The 26046-nt window shown below is 42.4% G+C and overlaps 1 protein-coding gene across 9 annotated transcripts; it reads right to left on the reverse strand.

The window, feature by feature from the left end:
• Positions 1-24942, reverse strand: HMGN3 (high mobility group nucleosomal binding domain 3). 9 transcript variants are annotated; one of them, XM_035571360.1, is made up of 7 exons: positions 24820-24942; positions 10723-10773; positions 4920-4949; positions 4237-4284; positions 1845-1955; positions 1628-1727; positions 1-1329 (listed from the first exon to the last, which is right to left on the reverse strand). In XM_035571360.1, the coding sequence occupies exons 1-7, from the start codon at positions 24832-24834 to the stop codon at positions 1316-1318; spliced, it is 369 nt and encodes a 122-aa protein (XP_035427253.1). In that variant the 5' UTR covers positions 24835-24942; the 3' UTR covers positions 1-1315. The 9 variants fall into 9 exon arrangements, with proteins under 9 accessions (XP_035427253.1, XP_035427252.1, XP_035427251.1 ...); XM_035571359.1 differs by having other exon boundaries at positions 1845-1958; XM_035571358.2 differs by lacking the exon at positions 24820-24942 and adding an exon at positions 24482-24588.
• Between the last annotated feature and the right edge of the window lie 1104 nt (positions 24943-26046).

Here is a 26046-nt window from a genome sequence, read left to right on the forward strand (position 1 = left end):
TCAAGCAACAGTCATTCATTTATTGACTTAAACAAGCAAGAAGTATCCTCAGACATAATGGCCACCACTTGAGCAATACAAATCAATACTACTGAAGAACAGGGAACATCTTTTTCTCTCACCCCTCCCATCCCAGAAGTAACAATAGAAATACCAGGGCCCCTAGAGAAAAGAGAAGGAGAAAAATTATAAAAGGCGCTTATAATGAGCTGCAGAGTTGAAACATGGATACTAAAAAATCATTAGCTACTCCACCATATCACCACAATCACCTCAAAAATAACTTTCATTGTTCCATTTCTACCAGGTAACAAATATATAGCGCTGTTTAACAGCGATTTCAATGTATTAACAACTGTCCTCAGCTGAAGCAGAACAGCAATTACTTGTTTATATTAAATTTGAGACTACAGGTAGAAAGAAGTGTTTCCAGAGAATATGATGCAAGTCTTCTCTAGTTAATGAAAAGGGAACGGGAGGAGAAACAAAGCTGTTTTTGACAGTTACTGTATGTCTGTAGCAATCAAGCAATTCATTCTCTGTTGATATTTCATTACAGACACAATATTCTGATAGAGTATGTCAGCTCTACTCACCCTATGACAGAGTATCTGAAGAATGTATCTATAAAGTCGCTTAGGTTGTGGGCCACTGAAAATCCCAACCTGCTACTCCTGTGCGGGTATTTTTTTCATCAGACACCAGCAAAAAAAATAAAAAAAAATCCGAACAGGCTGCATGCAAAGCTATCATTGCTATATCATTTAGTCTTCCTTGTAACAGCTGAAAATATGAGTAAGGCATTCCTCAGATTTAGAGAAAACATTAGGAGGCTGTAGTTTTGCAGGCAAGGAGACCTTTTATTTTAATCCATTAAAAGAACCCAAAATAGTCAGCAGGTGGCCACATCTATCCATGTTTCATTAAAATCACATAAACCCTAAGTACAAAAGCACCACTGATTATTGCTCTAGAAAAACTGCATGAAAAATTCAAATACGCACAGTAAAAACATCACCATATGCACAAGACTTAATTTCTTAAAGCAAGTGTATGGAATGCTGATCCAATTTTACACATACCTTGCAATATTAAGTTGATATTTATATTACTTGGCAACAATGGGAATTTCTAAAAGCACTGTTATGAGAAGGGAAATGTTCATATACAGTTTAATATGTCAACTATCGTAGTCCTAAAAAAATTAGCATTTACAAAATACTTGATAAAAATATCTTTTAAAAGTTGTCCAAGAGGTACATAAAATCAACCCAAAATTTTCATGATATTTCATTCCTTCTTGTCACCTACAGATTCAGTTTTCTGAGCCTGTGGAGAAGAAAGAAAAATTAATTACTATAGTAAATTGCTGTTATATATGTATAAATACCCAAACTACTCTTACTCCTTCAATTTCTTACTTTTAAACAGCTCAATTTCAAACCTATGTCGATATTACATTTACACAAACAAAACAGGTACACTCACACACTTCTCTTAATTTATTCGTCCCAGCTTTTCAAAAGCAATACAAGCCTTACCTGTCAGCTTCCATTGTTCATACTGAAAAGCACCACACTACTACCTGTTTCTATTCACTGCACACATGCAGAATGCTCTACCGTACCCTTAACTTTCACTGTTTCAATCTGCCCTTTTACTGACAGTGTGCTGGGTGGGGCACCTCTGGATGTTGAAACACTAACAGTTGAGCGAGAGATGCGAATCTGCAATAACATTATGGGCAATAAAAAGAAACATTATGAACATGCTATCAATGTCTGAAAGGCTGAATAATTAAAAAAGCACTGATTCAATCAGCAGGAGGTATGTGTGGAAAGTACCTCTTCAGCTTTATTTTCACCATTTTCAGATGGTGTAGTACCTTCCTTTGCAGCTTCTTGCTTTTCATCCTTCTTCCCTTTAGCACCTTTGTTGGCCTTTGTTCCAGGTTCCTTCTGACAGAAGATTAAAAACATGGGCACAGATGTTGCATGAATAGCCACAACTCTACATCTTTAACAAAAAACCTTCATATGAAGTATGAAGCAAATTCTAGCAAGCTGCACGTGCTGGACTGAAACAGAAAACCAGCTAAATACCACCTGAAAAATTTATATCCAAAGTTATCCAGACTCCCTAAATTTCTAGAAAATTTGCTTCTTTGTTTTTTCTCTTAATTCACAGGGATACAAAAAAAAAACTCGAACTATTTTGGTTGCACTGATTAAAAATCAGAGGTATCTAAAATATCTGTATGAACAAATCCAATTACAGTATATGGAAAGCTTATTTAGCCAAGCACAAACACCACACTGCTTGTGCAGCAGCAATACAGTTTTGATTAACATGAAATAATAAATTAGATTAACAAAATTAAGCACTTTTGTTGGCTGTCCTTTTGTTAGTTTGGTAACATCTGTGATGTTCATTTCATGTCAATGAAGAACCAACCAACACATTAGAAAGGCAAACTGATAAAATTCCATCTGCAGCAGCACAAAGCAGAGAATTTATCAAAAGGAACTATCCTAACATCTACAGTTTCATTTGGAGATAAGCTCTTGAACAATTCCTATGTTGAACCTACTTTTTTTTATTCCTTGCTTTCTGTATGTATTTATATTTGTGATCTAAGAGCCGTAGAAACATAGGATAAGGACAACAGCATAAGTAATGAGATAAAAATATAAATCATGTTTGGCAGAGTATTTTTTTTTTTACATTGGTAGCTAAAATAGTTCTGATAAACCCTGTGAATATCTTCCATGGGATCATTCGCTCCAAATTCTCCATGCAGAATGGCAACAGTAGCTGGGAGCAGGGATATGAAGGTCAGTCTCCCTTTGCATTGGAACATTAGCAACCTTTCCGGAGGGGTCCCCACAGAGCAGTGGGGCAAGGAGGAAGGGATGTCATTAATCCCAGTTACAGGGCAGCCTGAATTACTCCTTTCACTCTTGAGCTTCGATGTTACACAGCAGCTGCCATGCCTGACTGAGACGCTTACTGGTGGTGTATATCATCTTAACTCTTCAACTACAAATGAACGAACTGAGACTTAGTAAATCCGTAATTTGCAAGCTTTGAACAATAAAAGGGATCCTGAAGCTATATTATCTTCAGTTGTTTATTAGCGGGGTCAGAGTACACACTTGCTGCTTTTTGTTTAGGAGACCAAGATTAATATACTCCTTAAAACATGATCCGGTTAGAACTCAGAAAAAGAAAAAAAAACAGATTACTGTATTAAAAAAATATTTAGAGTTACATTGAAAAGGGCTCCAGTTGCCTTGGAAGTCAATGCAGCTTCATCTGACTCATAACACCACGTTCATTTTGTAACACGTGCTGGAAGATACAGAACCTACCACATTCCCTTCCTTTACTAGTGCTCTTTTTAAGAGAGAAGCAGGACAGACTCAGCAAGACATTGTTAGTATTTTAAGTTAGTAAGTTATAATGTGTTCAAAGTCATAGTTTTACTTTCACACATGGACTTCATATTCCGATACTTGCCCAGCTAAGATACCAATACAAGGACTTGAAAAATGTAGGCAGGAAGAGTGCTAGACAGGAGTTTCCAGCAGTACGTTTTTTTTCTGATAAAGCAATTGTTCTTATTTAGCATTCCCCTTGGGCGCAAATAGATCTACAGTTCCTGAAGTACATGATTCACATGCTGAAATCCTGGAAAGGTATTTCAGACTCTAATAAGATTTTAATTTGACTGTAACTGACCTAGAAAACCCAAACCATTCAATTTAAATATATTTAATTTCACCTTTAATTATAATTGTGCATTCTCAGCAATTGCCAGGCTTCAAGAAGAGATAAGAGTATCTCACTATGAAATGAAGTACTGCCCCTCTAGACAACGGAACAGGATGGCATGGAGTAATCTCAAATCCTATTGTAGAAACCAAACCTGTAAATTTCAGGAAAGGTGTAGGAAAGGTGAAGATTGTTTTTGAAGTAGAAATTAACTACAAACTAACATAGTCTGCATATCAAACAGGCAAGACGTTTTGTTTGGGCCAGTAATGAGGCCAGGAAGGGGTGGAACAGAAAGAAAAGAATGATCTAATTTGTTTTTTCTTTGAGGGGAGAACTGGGAGGAGGGCAGAGGAGCTGATGCCTCTCACAAATACTCTGCGAATTCAACTGTTTGCAGTGCAAAAAGGGAGTGTACTTGCTTATTATTGGCTACAAGGATGGCAGCTGAAGTATATTTACCTTAGTGGTTTTCCTTGGCTTGGGTTCAGGTTTTGGTGGAGCAGGTTTCTAAAAAGACATTTTTAGTTGCATGCTGTATGAAACACATTACCAGAAGCCAGCAACCCAAGCTCCACGCAGCTTCCCCCCACCCACCCCTTCCCTTACTTCCCATTCATTACTGTGCACCTCGAAAAAGACTGAAAAACCTTAATGCACCTCCTCACCGTACACACACCTATTTTCATTAGCTCTATGGAGTTACACTTCAGGAGTCAAAAGCAGTTCGAGGGTCATTCAAAGAGACAAACACGGAGATTAGAAGTAACTACTAAAAAAGGCCTATCAGATGTGTTCTAATAGAGAAGAGGAACTAAACCCAAGTACTAGTAGTGGCAGAGAATGAAACCCTCAAAGGACAGCCTTTTCTCTTTCACAGACAAGTTGCACTTCCACAACTAACAGCCTGCAAAAGGATACTGAGTCAATGCTGAATGTAGCAGACAGCATTGCACTGAGGTGGGGAAATGCATCTTCTGTCAGAGTAACTTCCCAAAATCAAGAAAATGCAATTATCTTTAGCTCTAGAGTTCTTAAATACCCCTCAGCAAGAATTAAAATTCAATCAAGCAAAATGTAACAAACCTGCTTGGTCTGAGAAAGCACTAAAAAAGTATACACTAAGAGCTGTCACATATACTTACAGCTGACAATCTTGCTGATCGTCTCGTGGGCTACAGAAAAGGAAGAAAGAAGACATTTTTATAGGCATACAGCAAATAGTATTCAAATCAACACAGTATCAGTCATGATGACAGCATAAAACATGCCCCTTCCAAAATACCTATCTATTGCCAAACACAATTCAGGGCTTCCTCATCTTGGAGGACCAAAAATTTAAAAGGACAAAGTAATGTGTAATTCCTGATAAATTCTCCTCTAAATCTACTCTCAATATGGTGAAATACTATTTTCCCCCTATTTTACAAGTATTTCTGAGTCTGTTGCTGCACTATGAAAGGTTCACAAATACATTGTGTGACTACCTGTGCAGAGGACACTGAATCTTTCTCAAAAATACTTAAATTTCATAAATACTTAGAATGATGTTTCTGTAATCTATTAGATGTTATTTGTAATAGCTGGTAAGAAATACTATCTGATAAACAGCAGAATAAAGATAACACCCTTCCCTAGAGGATATCAGACCCCTAAAATTTCAAAAATGAAACTGAAGGGCCCCCTCACTTCCACATTCCCCCCCAACACTCAGTCCAGGAGTGCATATAAAGAAGCATACAAAGGCAGCTGCAGAATCACAGGGGAAAAGGATTTCTTCTATTTAAACAATTCTAAAAAGGAAAGAAGAACGTCAAATATTCTGCTTTTCTTCCTTTTTCCTTCATCACCGTCCTTATTAAGCTTTATTTCATTCTGTTCTTTCTCATAAATTTACCACTGAAGATGAGTTAAGTTTTCAAAGCATTTGTAAGCTTATTGGTTTGCTAACAATATTTTTTGCATTCATTAAAATAGATAAACCCACGATCCAGTTACACAGCATGGTTAACAAACACGATTAAAGTTTGGCCTGTATCATAAAACTGGAATCACACTTGTAATCAAAATAAAGAGACAACTCAACTGCAACAAATATCCCATGCAACGCAGCTGAAACAGTGAATCAAAAATACCTTTTTAATTATGCATTAAGCATTTAAGTTGAGATGAAAAATCACGGCTCCACATATCTCTTGCAACAGAAAAAAAGCTGTTGTTTATGTCTGAAGAATGCAGGAGTTTCTATTCATTGGAGCCATTTAAGTATCCTTTGAGGAAAGCAGTAGTGAAAAGTTCAGATCTGGGTTCAGCAAAATAGAAGTCTTATCAAAAAACACCTAACGATATTCTTAGCTATCAAATACTTACGCATCTTTAACAAAAAACAAGCCTCTCTTTTCTTACAAACAAGTTTATTTTCACAACTGATGATTTCTGTCCCTCAATGTCTGGGCATCAAAACGTCGTGTTAGCATTTACTTTTCAAAAGATACTGTGGTTTTCTACACAAATTAAAATCTCTCCCATATCCCCCAACTGTTCCAGTTCCATGACTGGTTTCATATATGTTTTGCATTGCTACGAGGAACTCGGCATAAGCCCTCCAGCTCCTTTAAAAATGCCTGAATGCCTGACTGGTGTGTCATTTTAATTCTCATTCACAGCTTGTACGTATGTTGTGTTATCTGCTTATACGGAGATAATCAGAGTCAAGTCAAAGGCCACATTTTAATATGATTTTGGAACTTTTTTCCCCATTCAAACAGTTGTACTAAGACAGGAACAATCAGCTTGCCCAACTGTCTGTTTGACACTGGTCCACTAGCAAACACCCATGGAAAGAGTCCATGAAATGGAGCAGACAGAACAACACTTTGCACTTTCCAACTCCTCCAGCTTCTGGCAATCTACATTTGCAAACTTTCCAACCTGGATACTACATATACATCACATGTTTAATAGCCCCCAAGGGACACTTTTTCCATAAACCTGTCTAAGAAGCTACTGAACTCCCTGGTACTTTCGGTTTCGATAACATCCTGTAGCAAGGAGTTCCATAATGGGATTACGTGCTGTGTGGAAAAGAAAAAGTAAAATCTCCACTGTTTGTTGTCTTTCCTCTAAACTTATTGACTCTTACTTTCACTATATCCCTCTTGTTCTCAGGTTACTAACTGCCTTTCTCTGTGTAACTGACGACTTTATCCCCTCTTATACGAAAAGTCCAGAATCCTACACCATCTGCTGGAACCCACTGAAAAGCTGCTCCACACCCTCTGTATGTGCCACTGTACTTCGTATGCTTTTCATTCTATCCTTCTTAAGGAACAGCCAGGAGAATTTCATTTTGTAGTTCACATCTGAGTGCCCAACAAAGTAATCTTGTGATACACTGATATTTCCCACTCTGTCCTCCAGTATTTTTCCCACATTCTATTTACTTTGTGATTAGAAGAACCACTGTTGTCTAACAACTACTCACAGTGATTCCATAATCTGATTAACAGCTGATTTGGTGACAATCACTGCCATCTTCCCCTTGCCACGTGAATTAATTCACGTTTCTCCATATTGAGTTAGCACCACTTACGTTTTATCACCTAGTTATCAGTGACATTACATCCTTCTAGGTCCCACTTCTAAATTTTTTCTGATAATGTTTTGCAAAGTTTGTCACTTCTCCACTACCCCCTCTCTTAGATTATTTAATGAATATATTCAGCAACACAAGCTTAAGCACAAATCTTAATACTCCACTGATAATTCTCCAATATGAAAATGAACTATTGCTTTCCTACTTTCTTTATTTGTTATCAGTTGTTAGGAATATCTTCCTTTTAATCCAGGCAAGCTTAGTTTCTTGAAGAACCAGGTTGGGGAGCCTTATCCAAAGTGTTCTTTACATGTAAGCAGGCTGTACCAATTGGTATGCCAGCATTTATACACCTGTTGTCTTTTACAAACAACTCAGCCATGTGAAGTATAACCTCTTTGCAAAACTGGTGTTGACTCCCTCATTATACTACATAAATTATTATATATTTGTCCATATGTATGCATTCTAGTGTTAATTTTTCCTTATATTATTTTACTAGTTTTCCAAGTCAGATTTACAGCCTTCATTTTCCAGAATCCTTTATCTGAAGTCTTGGGAGCATTTCATTACCTTCAGTTAATCTGGTACTGGGGCCAATGCAAGCAGTAAAAGTTACATCCTGCATGTAAAAGTTTGGCTATTTCACATTTGCGCTGCTGGTGAATACAGCCAGGCTGTCTAGATCTCACTCTGACTCAATTCAAGAACGTCCTCCAGATACTGCACCCATGGGAAATGGTTCCACTGTGAGAACCTCTGTAAGAATTACCCACAGCGGGAGTTTCATTACTGTACTTCAGCTTCACATTTTGCTTGCTGGAGGGTTTGCTCCTTCTCTCATTATTTTCCATCTTTATAAAAACGCCTTTAAAAATTATAAATTTCCTTTAATTTGCTGTTAAGCCATTCTGATTGGGAGGGCTTTTGAAAAATAGCATGCTTTTCTGCAAGCCTCTAGCATGGAGTATCACATAGCCTCTCTGCCACCTGCAACCATTAAACCTTCTGACTGCTGCTTTTAATAGGCTATCATTTTTAATAAAATTCCCTTTCTTGGTATCAAAACGTACCATTGTGGAGTTTATTTGGACTTACATTCCTGCAAGGATGACGAACCTGAATATACTATAGCCACAATTACAGATTAGTTCTCTGCTAACTGTCTTTTTAACTAACTCTTACAATACTACTGAAGAACATTGAGGACTTATTATCCTTTTATTGGCCCTTTGATTTGTTCCTCCAGGAAGCAAGCACTTACAGTTTTAACTTTTTTTTTTGCCTTTGTAATGCCATCCTGTGCCTCTTACCAAATCTCTGAAGGGTAAGTGAAATCTCCATTAACACCATGGCTGTCCTCAGAACCTCTCTGATCTCCCTTAACATCCCACTGACACTTTTATTATTGTGGTCAAATGATACCAGGCCCAATTTCTACACTATATACATCCCATTAATGCATGGCTTGGCAACCCACAAAGGACTTAGCTGTAGTTATTGATACTATTAATCTAGAGAAATATTAATCACAAGTAAGGCACGTAACAATTCCATCCCATCTCTAATGCAATGTAGTTCTCCAAACTGGATAATTTGTGCCCCAGCATCACAGTGCCCCAACAAGTTTCCATTACCTACTGATGTCCTCATTTAAAACGAGCAGGTCCAAGTTGCCCAAATTTCGATTTGCTGTTCTTACAATGCAAGTTTGTTGCCTGTTCTCACAGGGGTGACTTAAGCAGAGCTTTACTTCTCAGTACTGCTCTTTGACTTTTCAGATGTCAACTTCTACAGTTTCTGTGCCATCTCCCTCCCCATCCCGCTACCCAGGAGCACTGACTTCATCCCATATACTCTTTCAAACTATTTTAAATAACAAATCTGAGGGAGACTGACAAGTTCTTCAGATCTCCTCAATGCCATCCATATGGGTCTGTTTTGGTTCAGACTGAAGCCACCCTTTCTGCACAAATGCCACCTATTCCAAGAGCTCCCACAGTTTCTAATCTAATCCCTTCAACTATGTTCCTCACTCACCCACTGAGAGCTACAGGTATGTCTGTTGAGACTGTATTCTTTTTTTTTCTCCCCTCCTGTAGCATCATCAGCCACTATTATCTTGACTGAAGACTACTCTAAGAGCTCTCACATTTCAGAGTAAGCAGCCTCTCTCTAGAGAACCTGTGTATTTCTGTAAGTTTCTTGGTCCTTCTTTATACAAGCAATCAGCTCTCAAACTTTTAGGGCAAAGAACCTTACTTTTCTGTCCCTTGAAGAAATAATATTTAAACTGGGACAGAGAAAACCATTAATTCAGAGCAAAAAAGATTATATTTTTACGATGATTTAGTCAGCCTTTTCATACTTTGTGAAAGAGAAACTAATTGGTCTTAGAGAAAATTTCATAGGAAGATACTGAGATACCAAAACCCATTCTTCTCAGACTTCCTTTCCAGTTATTTTTTTTTTTTTAGGAGCTCATTATAATCGCTCCTATTGTTTGAATATTTTGACATTTTCTTTGCATCTTTTTTCTGCTGGATTGACCAGCAACCAACTTCTCAAGTCACAAAATGTAAAACTTCATTTGACTTTTTCCCAAGGGTTTACAAGAAGAGCACTTAAGCACTTATTCATTTGAATATTCACCCGTCAGGTCCTGATTTAACTTTGTCTGCTACAAAAGATGACAATCTAAGAAAACAAATCCCCATACTCCCTTAGCCCCTCTTTTTTTTTTTTTAAATTCACGTTAAGGCCTGTGACAGACAAACTCCAGCAAACCTTACTGTAGTGGTCAAGACACCACCTGCTACTTCCTTGCCTTTTCTGACAGAAGTTACTGTGCCCTTAAAACGAATTCAGACAAAGAAAACACACTAATGTGTCAGCTGCTCCAGTTCAGAGCCTGGTATCTGAATTCAAGACACCCTTCCATCAGTCACTTAAGCTAAGAATAGCTTTGATGGAGAGTGGCTGAGGTGCATGTATTAACCCTCTTCTGCCAACTCACTAGAGACGCAGCAACACGGTTCCAGGCAGTGACACCCCACGCTGCTGCATTACCAGAGTTTATCTATAAAAGTCCTAAATGGTTCTGAAATTTATTTTGTGTATCGGTTAAGTCCTATGAAACCTTAGCGCACCAAAACCAAACTATGCCAAAAAAAGCTACAAACGTGGTTTGCTGCTGGTTTTAAGCAAACTGTCTTTATTCCCACTGAAAACACCTCACCAGAAGTGGCAGATCAATGCGTAGTCTTCTGATATGCAAGACCACAGATCTCCAGTTAAATAAATACATGCCAAAATGAATTAAAAGAAAAAAAATAAAAAGGAAATATACTTGCCTCTTGTTTAGTTACTTTTGCTGCATCCTTGCCTTCAGCACCCTCTGGAGACTAAAAGAAAATATTAAGTCAGTGCTTTTATTACAGACTTAAAAGCATCTAAGCAACAGCAAACAAAATTGTGGTGAAGACTCTTCTTTCTATACATTGCAGCAACTTAAGGAAGCCTGTTGCAGGCACCATTGTACCAAAGTCATTCTAGATTTTCCAGGCAGGAACGCCAGGACTGATCATCACCAGGTACACATGTATCATACCACACAGCGTCCCCCAGTGATCCCTGCAGCCAATTAACCAAAGCATCTGCAGGCTCCACTGGGAGTTTCACCTAATCAACAGTTGGCAGCACAACAGTATGAACTGGAAACCTGAGGTTTGCTCTTCTAGGGCTTCTGAAATCCCCAAGAAACTTCACATGTTTCTTCCCAAGCATGAACTTCACTGGTAATGAGATGAGGTGAACCAAAAAAGCCCAGCATTACTGAAATGAGTGATTTCTTTATCTTATTTACTCCTTTTGTGCCTCAGGCTCACTCAGCTGGAAGCTTTAACAGTATTTTCCCCTCATCTCATCTCCACCATCAAAACAGCAAAAACCAGTAAAACACTAAGACTTCTTCAGGAACGCTAGGGACAAACATCTTTCTTCATAAGAACAAAGCCTCAACCTGGCTGTTGTTGTCTGCCAGAGGTACCAAGGAAACTTTAGCTGAACCACTGCTAGAAATCCAGCTTCTGTTCTTTCATTTACAACCCAAGATGCATTACTTTACATTTTGCAAACGACACGGTTTCCACCTAGATGCAAGAAATTCATGGAAAAACAGCACACAGTAGCAGTTGGAGGAGAACTACAAGAAACGCATGTTTTTAAAAAAGGTGTTTAACAGGCAGCAGAGAAGGCAATTTGGTAGCCCTTCTGTTTTTCAATCAGTAAAGGAGCAGGCTAGTTATCTTTTCCTTTCTCCTTCCAATTCACCCTTAACACATAGGTTTTGACACGGAATTCCTTGGAGTTACGCAGGTGGGGGTTGGAGCAGAGAAAAGGACCGGCGGGTTCGCAGCAGCTGCCCACTGCCTTCTCCTGTCATTGGGCACTAACATACTTACAGAAAGACACTTTGCAACTCCCCGCTCGAAAATAAAATGTGGCTTTGTTACTCGGTGCTCTCCAGCCAGAAGCGAGGCATGCCACAAGAGCAGCTGGTTTAAAAAAAGCCGAGGAGCGATCGTCTAAGCAGCTAGCAAACAGCAGGAAGTTAAGCAGCACCAAGCGGGGTAGAGCAACTCAGAATAGCAACAGTCAGGCATCCAAAATGGAGCCTGGCTGCTCCCCCAGCTACTGCAGCCCCAGCGGCCTCCCGCAGGACTGCTTCAGGTTTGCATTCCTAAAAGCCTCTTGGTTTGGTTACGAAAGAGCTGCTATAGCTCGATGGTGTGATGCGGGGAGCATAAAGAGCCGTAAGCAAAACAAAAACAAGCAGCTCCACGATCATTCACTACCAGCCTTGTTCCTACAACTTCCCTCTTCAGCGCACAATATGGTGCGAGCTTCGAGCACAGCCTTCCCATAGTTCATGAATTCGTAACATCTGTTTCTCCTGTATGAATTTTCTCTAGTCTTAACAAACTTGTGCTGCACCCTTTCTGTTACAGGGAACTCAAATAGCATCCTTCCTGCACGGGGCACCTATTCATATATGAAACCTGTGAGAGAATGTCTCATCTTGGCCCCCGTGAGGAGAAGAGGCTCGAGATTTATAGAGGCAGGGACAGAAAGACGGCATGATTCATTTCCTTTGGAAGCCAGGCTGAAAAACTCCCCATAAACTAAATGAAACTGATTCACACTCCACAAGTGGGCTGTTTTACACCGTTTCACTTTTAGGAGCCACAGAGCTTTGAAACAGGGCTAAATCTTCACCAGACGGCACTGTCACATGCCAGCAGTCTTGCAGTAATCGCCCGGGAGCAAACTCTCATCCTGCAACACCATATAGTTAACACACAGTAATTTACCCCATTACCTCCAGCACTAACGAAAGACACGTCCGCGTTTCTGACAGACGGGGCAGTCTGTTTTTAGATGTCAGTATTGACGACTGATTTAAAAACTGAAAACGACTGATTTAAAAACAGCTTGACGACAGATTTAAAAACTGCTCACAAGGCTAACCACATGAAAAAAAAGTGAAGTTATATTAAAATATCCTTAACGCAGCCACAACCGCTGTACAGCATGACGATATGTTACATAACAGCCCGATTAAGTTAGCTAATTATCCCAGAATTCCTTCTCAGGAAAATCCAACAGTGATTCTGAAGGCCAAGTGCTTTCCTCCACGGAGGGAGGTCCACAGGAACCATCCAGAGGTGCGAGCAAGCAGCATGGGGTTGCACCACGCTCCCATTTCCACACCGGCGCCGATCCCTCCCCTCTGCGCTTGCCCTCCTAGGGCCTTGCCTCCCCAGGAGGCTGGCAGAGCTGCGGGGGAGGCCGTGTCGCCGATGAGGTAATCGATCCAGCTGAAAAATAGCCTGCTGCTTAAACAAGTGCATAAATATTATAAATACAGATACAGATTATAAGTATGAAGCCCCCCCGGCCCGCTCCAGCGGACTCCTTTGGCTGCGCAGCTGCACAAACAATTGAGGCAGCGCCACGGACAAGGGCGAAGTGGCACAGGCAGTCGCAAGCAGCCCGGGACTCTTTAGGCTGACAGACACCAAAAAACGTGTCAGATAGTGCTACAACAGATTTGCTAACGGAGGAACAGAAGCTTGTTTTCCCCTCTGTGAGCCCTGCTTGGGCATTCCAGTCTGACGTGGATCTTCATGCTAGTTTCCACTGTGCTTTCTCCTCTCCCTTGGGATCAGAGATTCGTATGTGAACGGATTTGAGCCAAGCACAGCTCCCAAAGAACTTGGCATGCCACACGCAGTGGTAGCCTGCACCCGTACCTGGGAGTCACCAGGCTTTTACGTAGAAACCACCAAAACCTTCAGGTCCATGTCCCAGCTCTTGCCCTTTCTGCTGCTGCCAAACCACCAAAGGAACCCTGGTTTCAAGGCCACCAAGTGTACCGAGTCACCCATCCTCTTGGCATGTGGCTCACCATGTTTCACATGACACCCTGAGCACATTAAAACGTGCCCTGGTTACCGTGCCTTGCTCTGCAAACTGCCCAGGGGTGGGACCATCCACACGGTGTATTTGGTGATGCAAAATCAAGATCAGTGCTGGCTCCGAACCACAGAGATGGGCACAGCACAGCCTTGGTGATTCCCCAGCTGCAGCCCCTCGCACACCCACATTGCGCTCATAAAGCGGCCTCTGTAGGCCTGCTGCATCTGACTCTGCGTGGATGCCTACGAGAGACAAGGCAGATAATAAAAGAAACAACAGATAAGGCCCAGATAATGGTGAATTTTTTTTTCCAGTCGCAGAGGTACACAGAAGGCACAGCAAAGGAGCTGACTGGCTAACTATAAATATGCTTTTGACATTTAATCTAACGGCAAGTTTTAGGTTCAGATGACCACACATTGTGTCATACCTCCATTTGCACTACGTACTGGCAATACAATTGGAAATGAAGCTGCATCTAAGCTTTGCGAGGTCTGTCAGATCTGCATAACTTTTATACCACAAGATTAACCTGAAAGGCTGCTTGCAAAATTCCCCATGCCTATCAGCAATCAGTTGGATTTTGTGGTGGGTTGGGTTTGTTGTTTTTTTTTTGGCCTTCTCCTCTTTACAGTATAACCTAGAAAATGATTTTGAGAAGATTGGAAAAAAAATATTAAATTATTGAGAGCACTCAGAACAAAAGAAAAAAGGTAAAGGAATATTAAAATTGAGCTTGTTTACATAGACAATTCTTGCATTTCCCCAGCTGTGAAGTATGCACAAGAACTGGTGTTTCTACACACCACAACAATACGGTGGTACCTGCAATGCCAACACCATTACAGAACTGTTGAGTTGAAAAGAGAAAACTAGATAATTGTTTTAAGAAAACATGTAAAAGAACAAACTGACAAATTTCCATTGTTGTTGTTCTGAAGGCTAGATTACCTGGTGGAGATGCACCACAAAAGAAAAAGAAAAAAGCTTCAATTCTCTAATTGAAATCCTGCAACATAAGCAGGATTTAATGGGGACACAGTAACCCACAGTAGTGAAGTTATTGATGTTTGTTCGAGAGATCCAAAGGTGCATGTTTGAACCTGCAGTGACCAGCTACAGGATAAACACTTCATACATAAATGAGTGGGTTGCACTATCGTAAAGGAGAGTACATTAAAGACACGAAAAGTGAGAATACAAGAATGTGAGAAGTAACAGTTGGCATAGGAGGTGGCTTATAAAATGAAACAGATCATTCATTCTGGGAAGGATCCTATTACTAGCTGACACTCAATATCTCAGCTCTGATGGGACAGAAATTAGTCCTTTCATACCCTTGGAAAAAGCAGATACCAATTTCATAGTTACTACCAGGTTAAGGAGTTACAAAGGCAGAAGGCCTTCACTGTCCTACCACATGAGGACTCTCTGTAGTGTTTCCTCCCTTCTTTGCAAGCTGTTTTGCTCAGCCACACCTCAATACACTGCCTGCAATGGGATTTGCCTGTGGATACTTTCCTGGCTCACTGTTCTAGCTGTGATTTCCATGACGTAATGCTTTGGTCATTCCTCCAACAACTTTTTTCACCAACCAAAATATGATAAAAGCTTGCAACAAAACCACTGTAGGAAAAAAAAAGACATCATATTAAGCCCTAAGCCTTTTTTTTTTTTGAGGGGTGGGTACTGCAATGTTTTCCTAAAATTTCCACTCCACTCACTTCCCTGTGAATAGAGTTCTGCTTTAGCCTAAATTTAATTCAATGAATTGTTTCCCCATACGTGCAAGATCTTCTAATTACTTCTGTTTTGTGCCATTTCATAAATGTAATTAAAATGCTGTTTGTTTCTTGTTTTAGATTAACAGAGACTCTGCGTGTTGACTAATTTAACACCAACCAACTCCTGCACCATCCTTCTAACCACTGTTTCCTCCTTCAGCTCCTCCAGGATCTTATCATTAACCTTTGTTTATAGTTGGTTCTTCGATCTGCTTTCAGCTGATACAACTATACTCACTGCCAAGGAAATCCGAATGAACTCTGCAAGTGGAATTAAATCACCCTATTAAATGCTTTAAGAAATCACGTATTCTTCCTACTGCACTCCTTCGTTTCTTTTTTTTCTACAAGCCTGACCCTGGTTTAAAAAAAAAAAAGCCATTAATGTCAAAAACATGTAATTCTGCCAGAACCATGAAGTACAGAATAAATCTGTTTAGTGGCTGCATTTTTTAAATACTTATCCAAACTGATGTCTTGTACTCTTCCAAAAATCTGTGGGTTTTGTTTTTATATATATATATATATATATATATATATAAATATATATAATATTTTATATATATTTAAAAAAAAAAAGAGTTCCACTATGCAGATTCAACTTCGGAGGTGGGGGTACATTTATACATTATTTATATAACATATATCTGCACACACATATATATGTGCACACAAACATATGTAGATATAAGTTATACATATGTATAATCTGTGCAAATTTTGTATGTGTATATATACTTACATATATAAATAAAATCTTGATTCTGTACAGGGGGAGGCTGGGAGCTGCATGTTCCTAAAGCTTGTCAAGAAATATTTATAAAGCTCTAAAACATGCGTGACATAGTAACTCCCTCCTGCTCCAGACACTAAATTGCCAAATTACATTTTGCTACTTGTAATAAATCAAAGACATACTCCTTACTTTACAAAAAAAAACCTGTTTAAATACTTATTCTTTAAATCTATATAATATTTAATCTTTTCTGTTAAGAAGCATTACAACATTACAATGAAATATTACACAGGACGTCATTTTTAGAATATTAATCCCTTTACTTGTGTCTACTATGAGCAGAATATTTAATTTCCTAATCCTTCGGGGAAAATGTTGTTGAATCATGAAGTTCTGAAAACACAAACAATACTTAAAAGTTTAAATATAAAGAAGGCCATTAATATCCCCTGGTATTAATGTGCAAGTAGACAAAAAAAAAAACAGTGAGAAAACAGTTCCTGATCAAAATCTCTGTTCTTCATTAGAAATTGAAGCCAAACAGAATAAAGATGCATTACATTTTCAAAGAATATGTGAGAAAATAAGAATACAAACAGCCTGGATATAATCAAAATCACTAGGCTCAGAAAACAAAACAAGCACATTTTATTAAATTCCTTAACTTTCAAACAGTTAAATTCTGTGAGCTTTATGCTTTTCCAGAGCAGACAGACGAGACAGAAAACAATTTAGGCCTGGGGTATTTCTAGATATCCAAAACCTGCCAGAGTAAGTACTTTTCCTTCATTGTAGATAGAGGCTTTGCTATTCCAACTGAATGGGAACGGCAATGATTGACCAATATAATTTAAACCACACTGAAATTTGATGGCAGACTTTGAAAGTCTCAAAACTGGCTTGGCTTTTAGTTTTTATACCCTTTACGTGAAGGGTTATATGATTCGGACTGGGACAACAGACAAAAAAAAACAGAGGCAAGACCTTCCAGATTTGTCTTCCCTCAAGTCAGGTTTCGGAATGGGCCATTTTCTACCTGTAACAGTGAAGGAGTAACAGCAGTTTTCAGAGGTTGCAGCTCAGATCTTAAAAACAGCCATGTAACTTAAGACAGTTCCTTATTCAGACACTGAAATAATTAACTGTGTTTTAAAAAATGCCCATCAGCCACGGGAGCAGTGAGCAGAGCTCGTCTATCTAAAGTCATCCAGTTTCCCCTGAACTCCAGACCTGAGAATTCAGCTAGGTAGTGAGTAAATTCCTGTCTCAATATTTGCTTAGCAACTTTACTGCCACCATAAAATAAAAAGGCAGATTCAAAGAATATGATGGATGACATTCAACCACTAATAATAATATTTCTCTGGCCTTTCAAAGCTGGTGCTAGTTCTGCAAGTGAGATGGAGCTGATTGACTCACGCAAGTCTACATGCACAGCTGGAGCTTTTAAAACCTTAAAGGCCAGGTTTTGAAATCACCCGTGTCTGAACAGAACTGATCAGGCCTACAAAGCAAAACAGCATCAAATACTTCTGAAAAAATATGGAAAAAAAAATCATCTCCTTAAAGACAGAGATTAATTTATGTAACTATTTTCAATAGCATAATTGATTCCCAAAAATAGCCACCTCTGACAAAGATGTACCACGAATGACACAAAAAAGGTGTGCAATTCCTCCCCTCCCAGAGGACGTAACTGTGATAAAAACACAGAAATCTAGACAAGAGCCTTTGTTGTTTTTATTGCAACTGAGAGGTGCCACAGAACATCAGGCACCTCGGAGCTGACAGCAGCAGGGCCCCAAGTAAGAGGGGCACGCGGTGCCATGCCCTAGACCCACCAATCTCTTTTGTCCCAGTAATGCTTCCAGCTGGGGTTGACAAGAGTATCGCCCTACTACAGCAGGCAGAACGGAGAGCTCCACAGACAACCTAAATATGTTTCAAAAGAAGATAAACCAAGGGGCTAAGTCTGAGAGGAGGACGCGGGTGGGATAAGAAAGGATGCGGGGCAGTGACAAAGGATGCTCCTACTACGAACAGCACCAACACCTCTCTTCAACTCTGCTTGAGTGGAACAGAAGAATGCAGAAGTAAATGTCATCAGACACTCGACTTCCAGCCATGGAAGCACCCTCTGCTGCTACTAACTCAGCATTAGGACAACAGAGAAATCTAGGTGGGAAGAGCTGACATACCTACACAGTCCCAGTGAAGCTGGTGTTGATGGGAACGCACATGATCTTCCTGTGCAGACAGATCCTAACACTCTTGGGGAATTGCCTTCTATATTTGCAGCTTTCACTGTTACCAAGCACACCCACTCTTTACTACAGGAAGACAGGAGCGGTATCTCCAAGCTACAGGAGTAATTAATTGAAAATTGGTCACCAAGGGACACCGAGGGAAGAAAATAACCAAACAAGCCCAGCGCATCTTTTTCCATGACAGTGCCAGGATACGATCTGACCGCTGAGTTGTTCTGAGGAGCAGTGCCTAATAAAATAAGGAGCACCCCTCTATATTCCCTAACTTAGGGGCTTGGGGACAGCCAGAGGAAGGCTGGCTATGGCTGTGCTCTGGTGAGCGCCTGGCTGGCAGCAGCAGCCATGGTGCTAGGGAGAGTTCTGCATGTCCCCACCAGACAGCCAGCTTCTTCTTCGTGCCAGCCTGTGGGAAGCTACAGCAGCAGAACGGCCTGCACCAAAACTACCTCAAACGTGTATGATGGCCCACAGGTTAAATCTGGGTAAGGAGAGGAATGGGTGTCTGGAACTGCTTCTTTTGGTCTGGATACGGCCACCCGAAGTATCTGTCAAACTGCAGTCTGACCTGTGAAGTCCCACAGCACCAGTTTTGCTGACAGTAAAACTGAAATAAGACGATCTTACTTCTGAATGCAGCCAGTTGCTCATTCCCAGACCAAATCCCTCCTAACGGGTTATCGCACATTCGTTGCACCATCGTGTAGCAGCATCTCAAAACTGGAGCAATAAAATGATCCAAGGGAAAAAAAATTCAAGGGCATGTTCACATCTGTTGAGTAAGCACGCTTTAAGAGGATCACGGCCTGCAACCTTAAGTCCAGTGCCTGAAAATGCCTTTTTGGCTAATGGACCATGGCAATAGTCACCGTTCTACCCGAGCTTGGTTAACAAAGAGAAAGTGCGAACTTCTGACAAAAGCTGTAATCTGGTCTACTTACACGCTGCACTAAAGGCACACTTACATCAAGCAAAAGTCAACTTCATATAACTTCTCTGAAACAAGGATAGGTCTTGGTACATAGCAGTTCTGGGTACTGCTTGGGTACAAAATAGCAGAGAAAGTAACACTTTTTCTAGTAAGATAGAGAGAAAAACAGCACTAAACTGCATGGCATATACCAGCTACATCCAGTTACATAAACAGGACTTCTTTATTTTTTATTAAAAAAAAAAAAACAAAACAACTTAATGCTGATAATTCTAGAATGAAAAATAATACCACCACCACTGGCTGGAACACAAAATAACAACAACCCCACTGGCTTGTTGAACTACTATCAAGCTTATTTTTGATTTTCCTTACAAGCATCACTAGGTACTTCCCTAAAATCCATGTACACAACAAGATGGCTTGCATCTGGTTAGTTTTGATTTGGAAGGTGATAACTTATAAAGCAGACTGTGTTACTGGCTGCACCTCATCAGACAGCATGCTTCAACACATGGAGAAGTATTACGAATGACTTAATTCAGTGAAAAACCAAAACTGTTGAGGGTGCCCATTCCAGTTGCACTTCAGTGTGGTCTAAGAAGAAAATTTTTATACGTTGTAATCAATTGTTATTAGATGGGTCAGATTTTTATGGAATTGTATAAAGTAATCAGAAGCATTTTAGATCTATAAAACCTCGGTCGATGAGTTTATAATCACCGTAATTCTAAAAATCAGTCATAGCTAAAATTACATTAATAGCTCTTTTAAGCTTTTTAATATAAACCACGGACAAATATATGTTGCATGTATTTAACAGCCCTGTAATATTATTTATTGCAATGTGGCATAGCAGCTTTATTCAAGAATGGCTTTTTTTTTTCAGTGCCACTCAACGCTGCTACACTGCATTACATCTAAATGTACCATACGCAGATAAAAACATGATCCCTTCTGCCTGATTTTTATATGAAAAATGCAGGTTCTTCAAGTCGGTCAAGGCCAATCAGCAATTTTGTTTTGCTTTAAATGCATCGGGGTTTAAAATTCTCAGTGGTTACAAATTTATTACTAGCGCTGCAATTTCTAAAATTGAAAAGCCATAATAAAACATCCTTTTCCCCTGTATTAGAAGAGTCCTGCAGTCTTAACATGCTCTGGCACCTCTGTTCTGTTTGCATTGGTCGAATGTAAGTTCATCCCTGACTGCACAGCAAACATTGTGCCTGTGCCTACAAAGGATGCCCAAGGCAGAAGCCCACCCAAGGACTCTGCTAGCACGTTAGGCAGGAGTTTTTTGTTTTGTTTTTTTGTAATCAGGGGTACCTCAGTGACACGGATCCAAAGACAGGCTTTTTCTGCTGTTGTCTAGCCTGATTTCCAGCAGTTACTGAATGACCTAGGATTGATCCATCCAACACAAAAAATGGAGCAGAAACTACCCTTACAGAGCTCTGCCTTCTTAGTCCCCATGTAGCAGAGGGAGAAAGGAGGAAGTGGTCAACACGAAACACAGGGGGGAAATTTGGAGAGAGAATGGGAGGGAGTAGCAGACAAGACATTAAAGATCTGCTGCTGACTCCCTTTGCCCTTGTAATGTGTAGCCACCTCCCGACCATGAAACAGACCACAGAATTCCCCCATCCCATGCCCTGCTGTGTTTGAGGATGAACCAAAAAGTGCCTCTGCTACAGACCAGGAGCTTCCAAGCCCAGCACGGGGCACTTAGACCAGCAAGGTGTGAGTCCCCGCAGCATCGCTGGAGCTTCTGCCCTGCCAAGGAACTTTGAAAGTTGATGCAGTCTGACGCATGCCTGGAGTATTAATACCTGGAAAGGGATAGGAATTAGAGCCCTACAGCCCTTGAGTGTACTTCACGCTGCTGCACTACAAACACAAACTTGCTTACTGCTTTTGCCACAAGATCTACACCTCACCCTGCAGACTGAATAGCGACAGCAGGATCAGAGCCACAGCAAATGAAGCTGTCATCTGCAGGACCTTTGGCTTCATTAGCTAATTGGCGTTAATCACAAGTTGCTCCAACATTTCAGAGAACCGGTTACTATTTGAAAGTTCCTCAGTTTCTGTGTACTTACCGTAAGGCAGGACTAGAAATTTGGAGAAGTAACAACTGCACCACTCAGAGCACAGGCAGTGCTCATTAAGAAACCATCATTTCAGACATCTTAAACTGAGAATCCAAGATGAGGGGACCATTCCAACACCTTGTCCATTTATTTCCATGCCCCATTTCCCTTCCAGCAGGGCAGGAACACATGCCTCTTTGGATATCCACAACATTGCAGAAACAGAACTTCAAACATGAAGAAGTATTTCACAAAGAGCACAGAGTTTAGGTCCAGAGGAAAGAAAAGACACTGGTGAAATCTAACAGCTCTAGGCCAGTACATGTGAGAACCTGCATTTAAACCCAAGGATTAGAAGATATATTGAGTAGACACCTGGTTGGCAAAAGAACTAGGAAAGAGAGTCCTGCAGAAAAAATGATCACTGGATCACATAACTAAAAGCACTACAATAGGACAAGCCCGAAGTACAGCACCTTCTCGCTTCAACTGAAGGAGCAGCAATCCAAACCAAATATTCAGAAGTTTCATTTTTCTACTGACTAGCTGGGTGTATTTACTGACTTTAGAGAAAAGGAGTTTGCATAACGGAACAGGAACCTGCCCCAGATGTTCTCCATTACATTTTCACAGCTTCTGCAGTACAGTCAATGTTAACATCCTTGGCTACAAGGGAGCAAATAGTTTACAGAAGCGGCTAATTAGATCACAGTGTTTTTATTTGCTCTGAAGCCACAGCAATATTCAAAGATGTTATTAAAAACAAGGCATCAGAAGAAAAAGTTGTAACTAGTCCCCCCACCTGATCCAGCTTCAAGTGTTTTCAAAACAACATGTGAAGCGCAGGTCATGTTGCTTAGAGCCGGATTAAAGAACAAGTATCATCCCGGAGCATAGCCCCAGCTGTGTACAGGATGGGTCACGCCTGGCCTGTTCACACCCCCCATAGGTGGTGCACGCACTGCTCAGAGGTGCAATGCCGTTCACCTCCATGACGCCGCCGCCAAAGCTTACGTACGCACACCTGCGCGCATGGGTGGGTATATGTGACCACACCGTGGCTCTCCTCATCAGCAGGCACAGGACGGCTCCTCATTCTTCCATGGCTAACGCAGAGATGTTTTTACTGGGGCGGTTTCAAGGTCAAGGAGTTTTCCAATATGACCCAAGAGCTAATTCCAGTTAGACAGGCAACAAAACAAGGGGAAACACCCTCGTCCATGCCAAGGTGTTCGCTGCTATCGATACCACAACAAGCCTTCTAGTTTACCCCACACTAGCACGCTGCTCTTCTTGTGAAAGGCCATGTTCACACCACAACATGTTATTACAACAGACGAAGCACGCAGAAATCTGACAGGAAGAGTCCAGAGTTCAACCTCTTTTTGTTTTAGTGCAGTATTTAACACCATCTGAAAACAGGGTAAGTTCTCCCTTTTCCACACGAACCTCAACCAGCTAATGATATACCAAGACTTTATGCCACGGCCCTGCAGAGGACAGACAGCCTGATGCCGTCATTCGCCATATTCACCAACAGCATCGTACCAGAGACTCAGCTACCCGCTGAAGTTTGCACAGAGATGCAAACTTTGTTCAGAGACGGACAGAAGAGCAGAATAAAAAAAGACCAGCCAGTTGAGGTAACCAAGGCATACGCAAAAGCAGGTGCGAGCAGTAGCAAGCCCTTTCTGCGATATTATTTATTTACTTATCCACAAAACTATGAAATTTTCTCATTTTGATTTTTAGGGTTTATTACCCAACAAACGTTCTGGTATTGGCAGTCTTTTCCTAAGCTAAAAATTTTGTTTTGAGAGCAGAATTCACGATTAGCTGCATGCGATGGCCCTCTGTCCAGGTGGGAGCTGACTGATGTAACTGTTCAGCTACAGCTGTACCACTGACTTCTCGCTCTGTGGATGTCACTGTGGAAGAAAACTGACCGTTGTGGAACACTTCAGCAACTCCACTTTTCTCAAAAAGTGTTGTTCAAATGCTTCCTGGACCCAGAGCTTCCCAAAACCTGTATTATATGAATAATCTTAAAATGCAAGTGCTTGCCTGTACAGTACAAAGCAAATCAAAATTTACCAAGTGAGCTTTGTCTCCATTGCTTTGGCAACACACGTAAATTTTTTTACTAGTCTTCTAAAAACAAGCCATGTTCTCATGGACCTACTATCCAAAAATAAAGTTTCTCTCGACAAACACTTCGCCACGGGCAGCAAAAACCTCCACGGACAACTTTAACCCTCCTCCCCATTCGGAAGGGCAGCCTGACACTTTACCACTGACCTAATGCGGAAGGGCAAAGGAAACGGGGCGGGAGGTCTGTGAGATCCCCAAAGTTGCCCCGAGACCTCTAATTGTCAGCTTCTCCCCCGTGGCAGGCGCTGGGGGCGCAGAAGGCCGTGGGGAAGGAACAGAGGGAGGAAAAATGCTTGGGGCTGGCTGCCTTCAAGGCGAGGCATGCCAATGGAGGCCACCAGCCCCACATGGCTGGCTGTCTCCCCATGGGGAGCGAGGTTTGTCTGCTTGTTTTCAGCTTGGGGTGAGCAGATCCAGCAGCACGCTTTATGTCTCGACAGTGGCAATGAGCAGGGCTGGGGGCACCCGGCAGTCGCCCCTCCATCCACCTGTGGCTGCACACCACGGGAGGCCGCAGGTCACCTTTTGTTGGGGCCGGCTCCCCAAACCCCAAAACCACCGCCCACAGCCCCCAGGGGGGGCCCAAACCCCGCAGCACCACGGCGCCGGGAGCCCCCCGGCCGCGGCCCCTTGGCTCGGGAGGCCGGGGGGGGGGCCCGCAGCGGGTACATACGGGTCTGCAGGTCGCTTCTAACATGGCTCGCCTCTTCCTCCTCCTCCTCCTCCTCCTCTTCCTCCTCCGGGCCAGGCGGGACGAGCCGCACCACGGGGCCGGGGCCGGGCCCCTTCCCCCCAGACCCACCCGCTGCCGGACTTCGCGACTGGGCCCCCCCTCCGCGGGGCTCAGCCGCAGCACGGCGCCCCCCGCCCGGAGCCGGAGCCGGGGCCGGGGCCGGGGCCGGGGCCGCCCCCGCCGCTCCCCGCTGTCCCCTTTCTCCCCCTTCCCAGCCCCCTGCTGTCACCGGGAGCGCGGAGGGCAGGGCGGCGGGGCGGTTACCGGCCGGCCGTTACCTTTCTCTTCGGCATAATGCCCGCCGGCAGCGAGGCGACCAAGCGGCGAGCGCGGATCCGCCCGGCGCTGGCGGCTCTGCCCGCGGCTCTGCCCGCTGCCCGCCGCCCCCGGCGGACCCCCCTCCCCCCGCCCCCGCCGGCGGGGGGCGGGCGGAACGGGGCAGCCCCGGCCGCTGATTGGCTGCTCGGCTCCCGCCCCGGCGGGAGCGGGCTAATCAGGGGCGGCCCGCGCGGGTCAGAGGGTGGTGGCGCGCGCGTGGGGCGGGGCAGGGTAGGGTAGGGCGGGAGCGCGCGCGCGCGCGCGCGGACCGTTGGGGACGCGGCCCTGAGAGGAGCTTCCCCCGGGTTGCGGAGGAGGGGCTCCCGAGGGTGACACCACGCGCCGCGCTGGGCAGCGCTTGGTGGGTGGCTTCGTCCTGTTTAAACTGGCCTTCGCTTTCTCCTTCCCCTATTTGTGGTTTCTCCTCCTCGGTTGAAACCCGCTGCAGCCTGTTCTTCTCGTAACCGGTCTCCCTTTTCAGCCCCTGCGCTGTTTTCCAGTGTGAATCCCCCTGCCCCTCCAGAGGTGTGGGGGCTGTGAGGTCTCCTCACGCTCCCTGTTCAACCGCCACCAACACCAGACACCTCTGGTGAGAGAAACACCGCAGCACTAGGCTGTAGGCTGCACGGTCAGTGAAGTTGGAATGCCAACAAACACTTCTCAAAATATAATTTTAGTAAAATAAAGAATATAACTTTAATAAAAAGTAATAAAGAGAATTCCCATGAGCTGGATACCACATGATCCCCCAAGCACTTGCAGGAGCAGCAGGACCAAGTCCCATGGGCCAAGCTCGGTCACCAGGATCCCCACAAGGATGCGGCAGCCACAGGCCTTGAGCTCCTTACCTGAGGGGACTGAAGCTCGTACCTCTTGTTCTGCTCTAGCGTTATTTTGACAACAAACTAGAGGATCTCGGAACTAGGAAAGATTAGATTCTCCAGCTGATATTGTTGTAACGGCTTTGTATTAATTTGACGGAGCAGGAATCCTTTTGCTCCCTGTTAAGCATGTACACCACCAAGCTAGAGTCACCCCCACCTGGTTCACGCTACCTGCGTACATTTAAGTAGCTTATGGAGGCGATATAGTTCCATACAGAAGGACTGAACAGCATGCATTTCATGAGGCCTATGTGAGTCAAGGATTGAGTCCAGCCTTACACGGTGTAACATCTAAATATTAAT

Source organism: Cygnus atratus, chromosome 3, assembly GCF_013377495.2.
Source record: "Cygnus atratus isolate AKBS03 ecotype Queensland, Australia chromosome 3, CAtr_DNAZoo_HiC_assembly, whole genome shotgun sequence".
NCBI classification, from domain to species: domain Eukaryota; kingdom Metazoa; phylum Chordata; class Aves; order Anseriformes; family Anatidae; genus Cygnus; species Cygnus atratus.

Bases quoted from the DNA above. Each gene is read 5' to 3' on its own strand.
- HMGN3 (XM_035571355.2), bottom strand. From the start codon at position 24,505: ATGTTAGAAGCGACCTGCAGACCC. The intron at 10,774-24,481 runs GTATGTACCCGC...ATTTTCTTTTAG, and splicing joins TAGAAGCGACCTGCAGACCC to TCTCCAGAGGGTGCTGAAGG. The intron at 4,285-4,919 runs GTAAGTATATGT...ATGTCTTTTTAG, and splicing joins GATCAGCAAGATTGTCAGCT to AAACCTGCTCCACCAAAACC.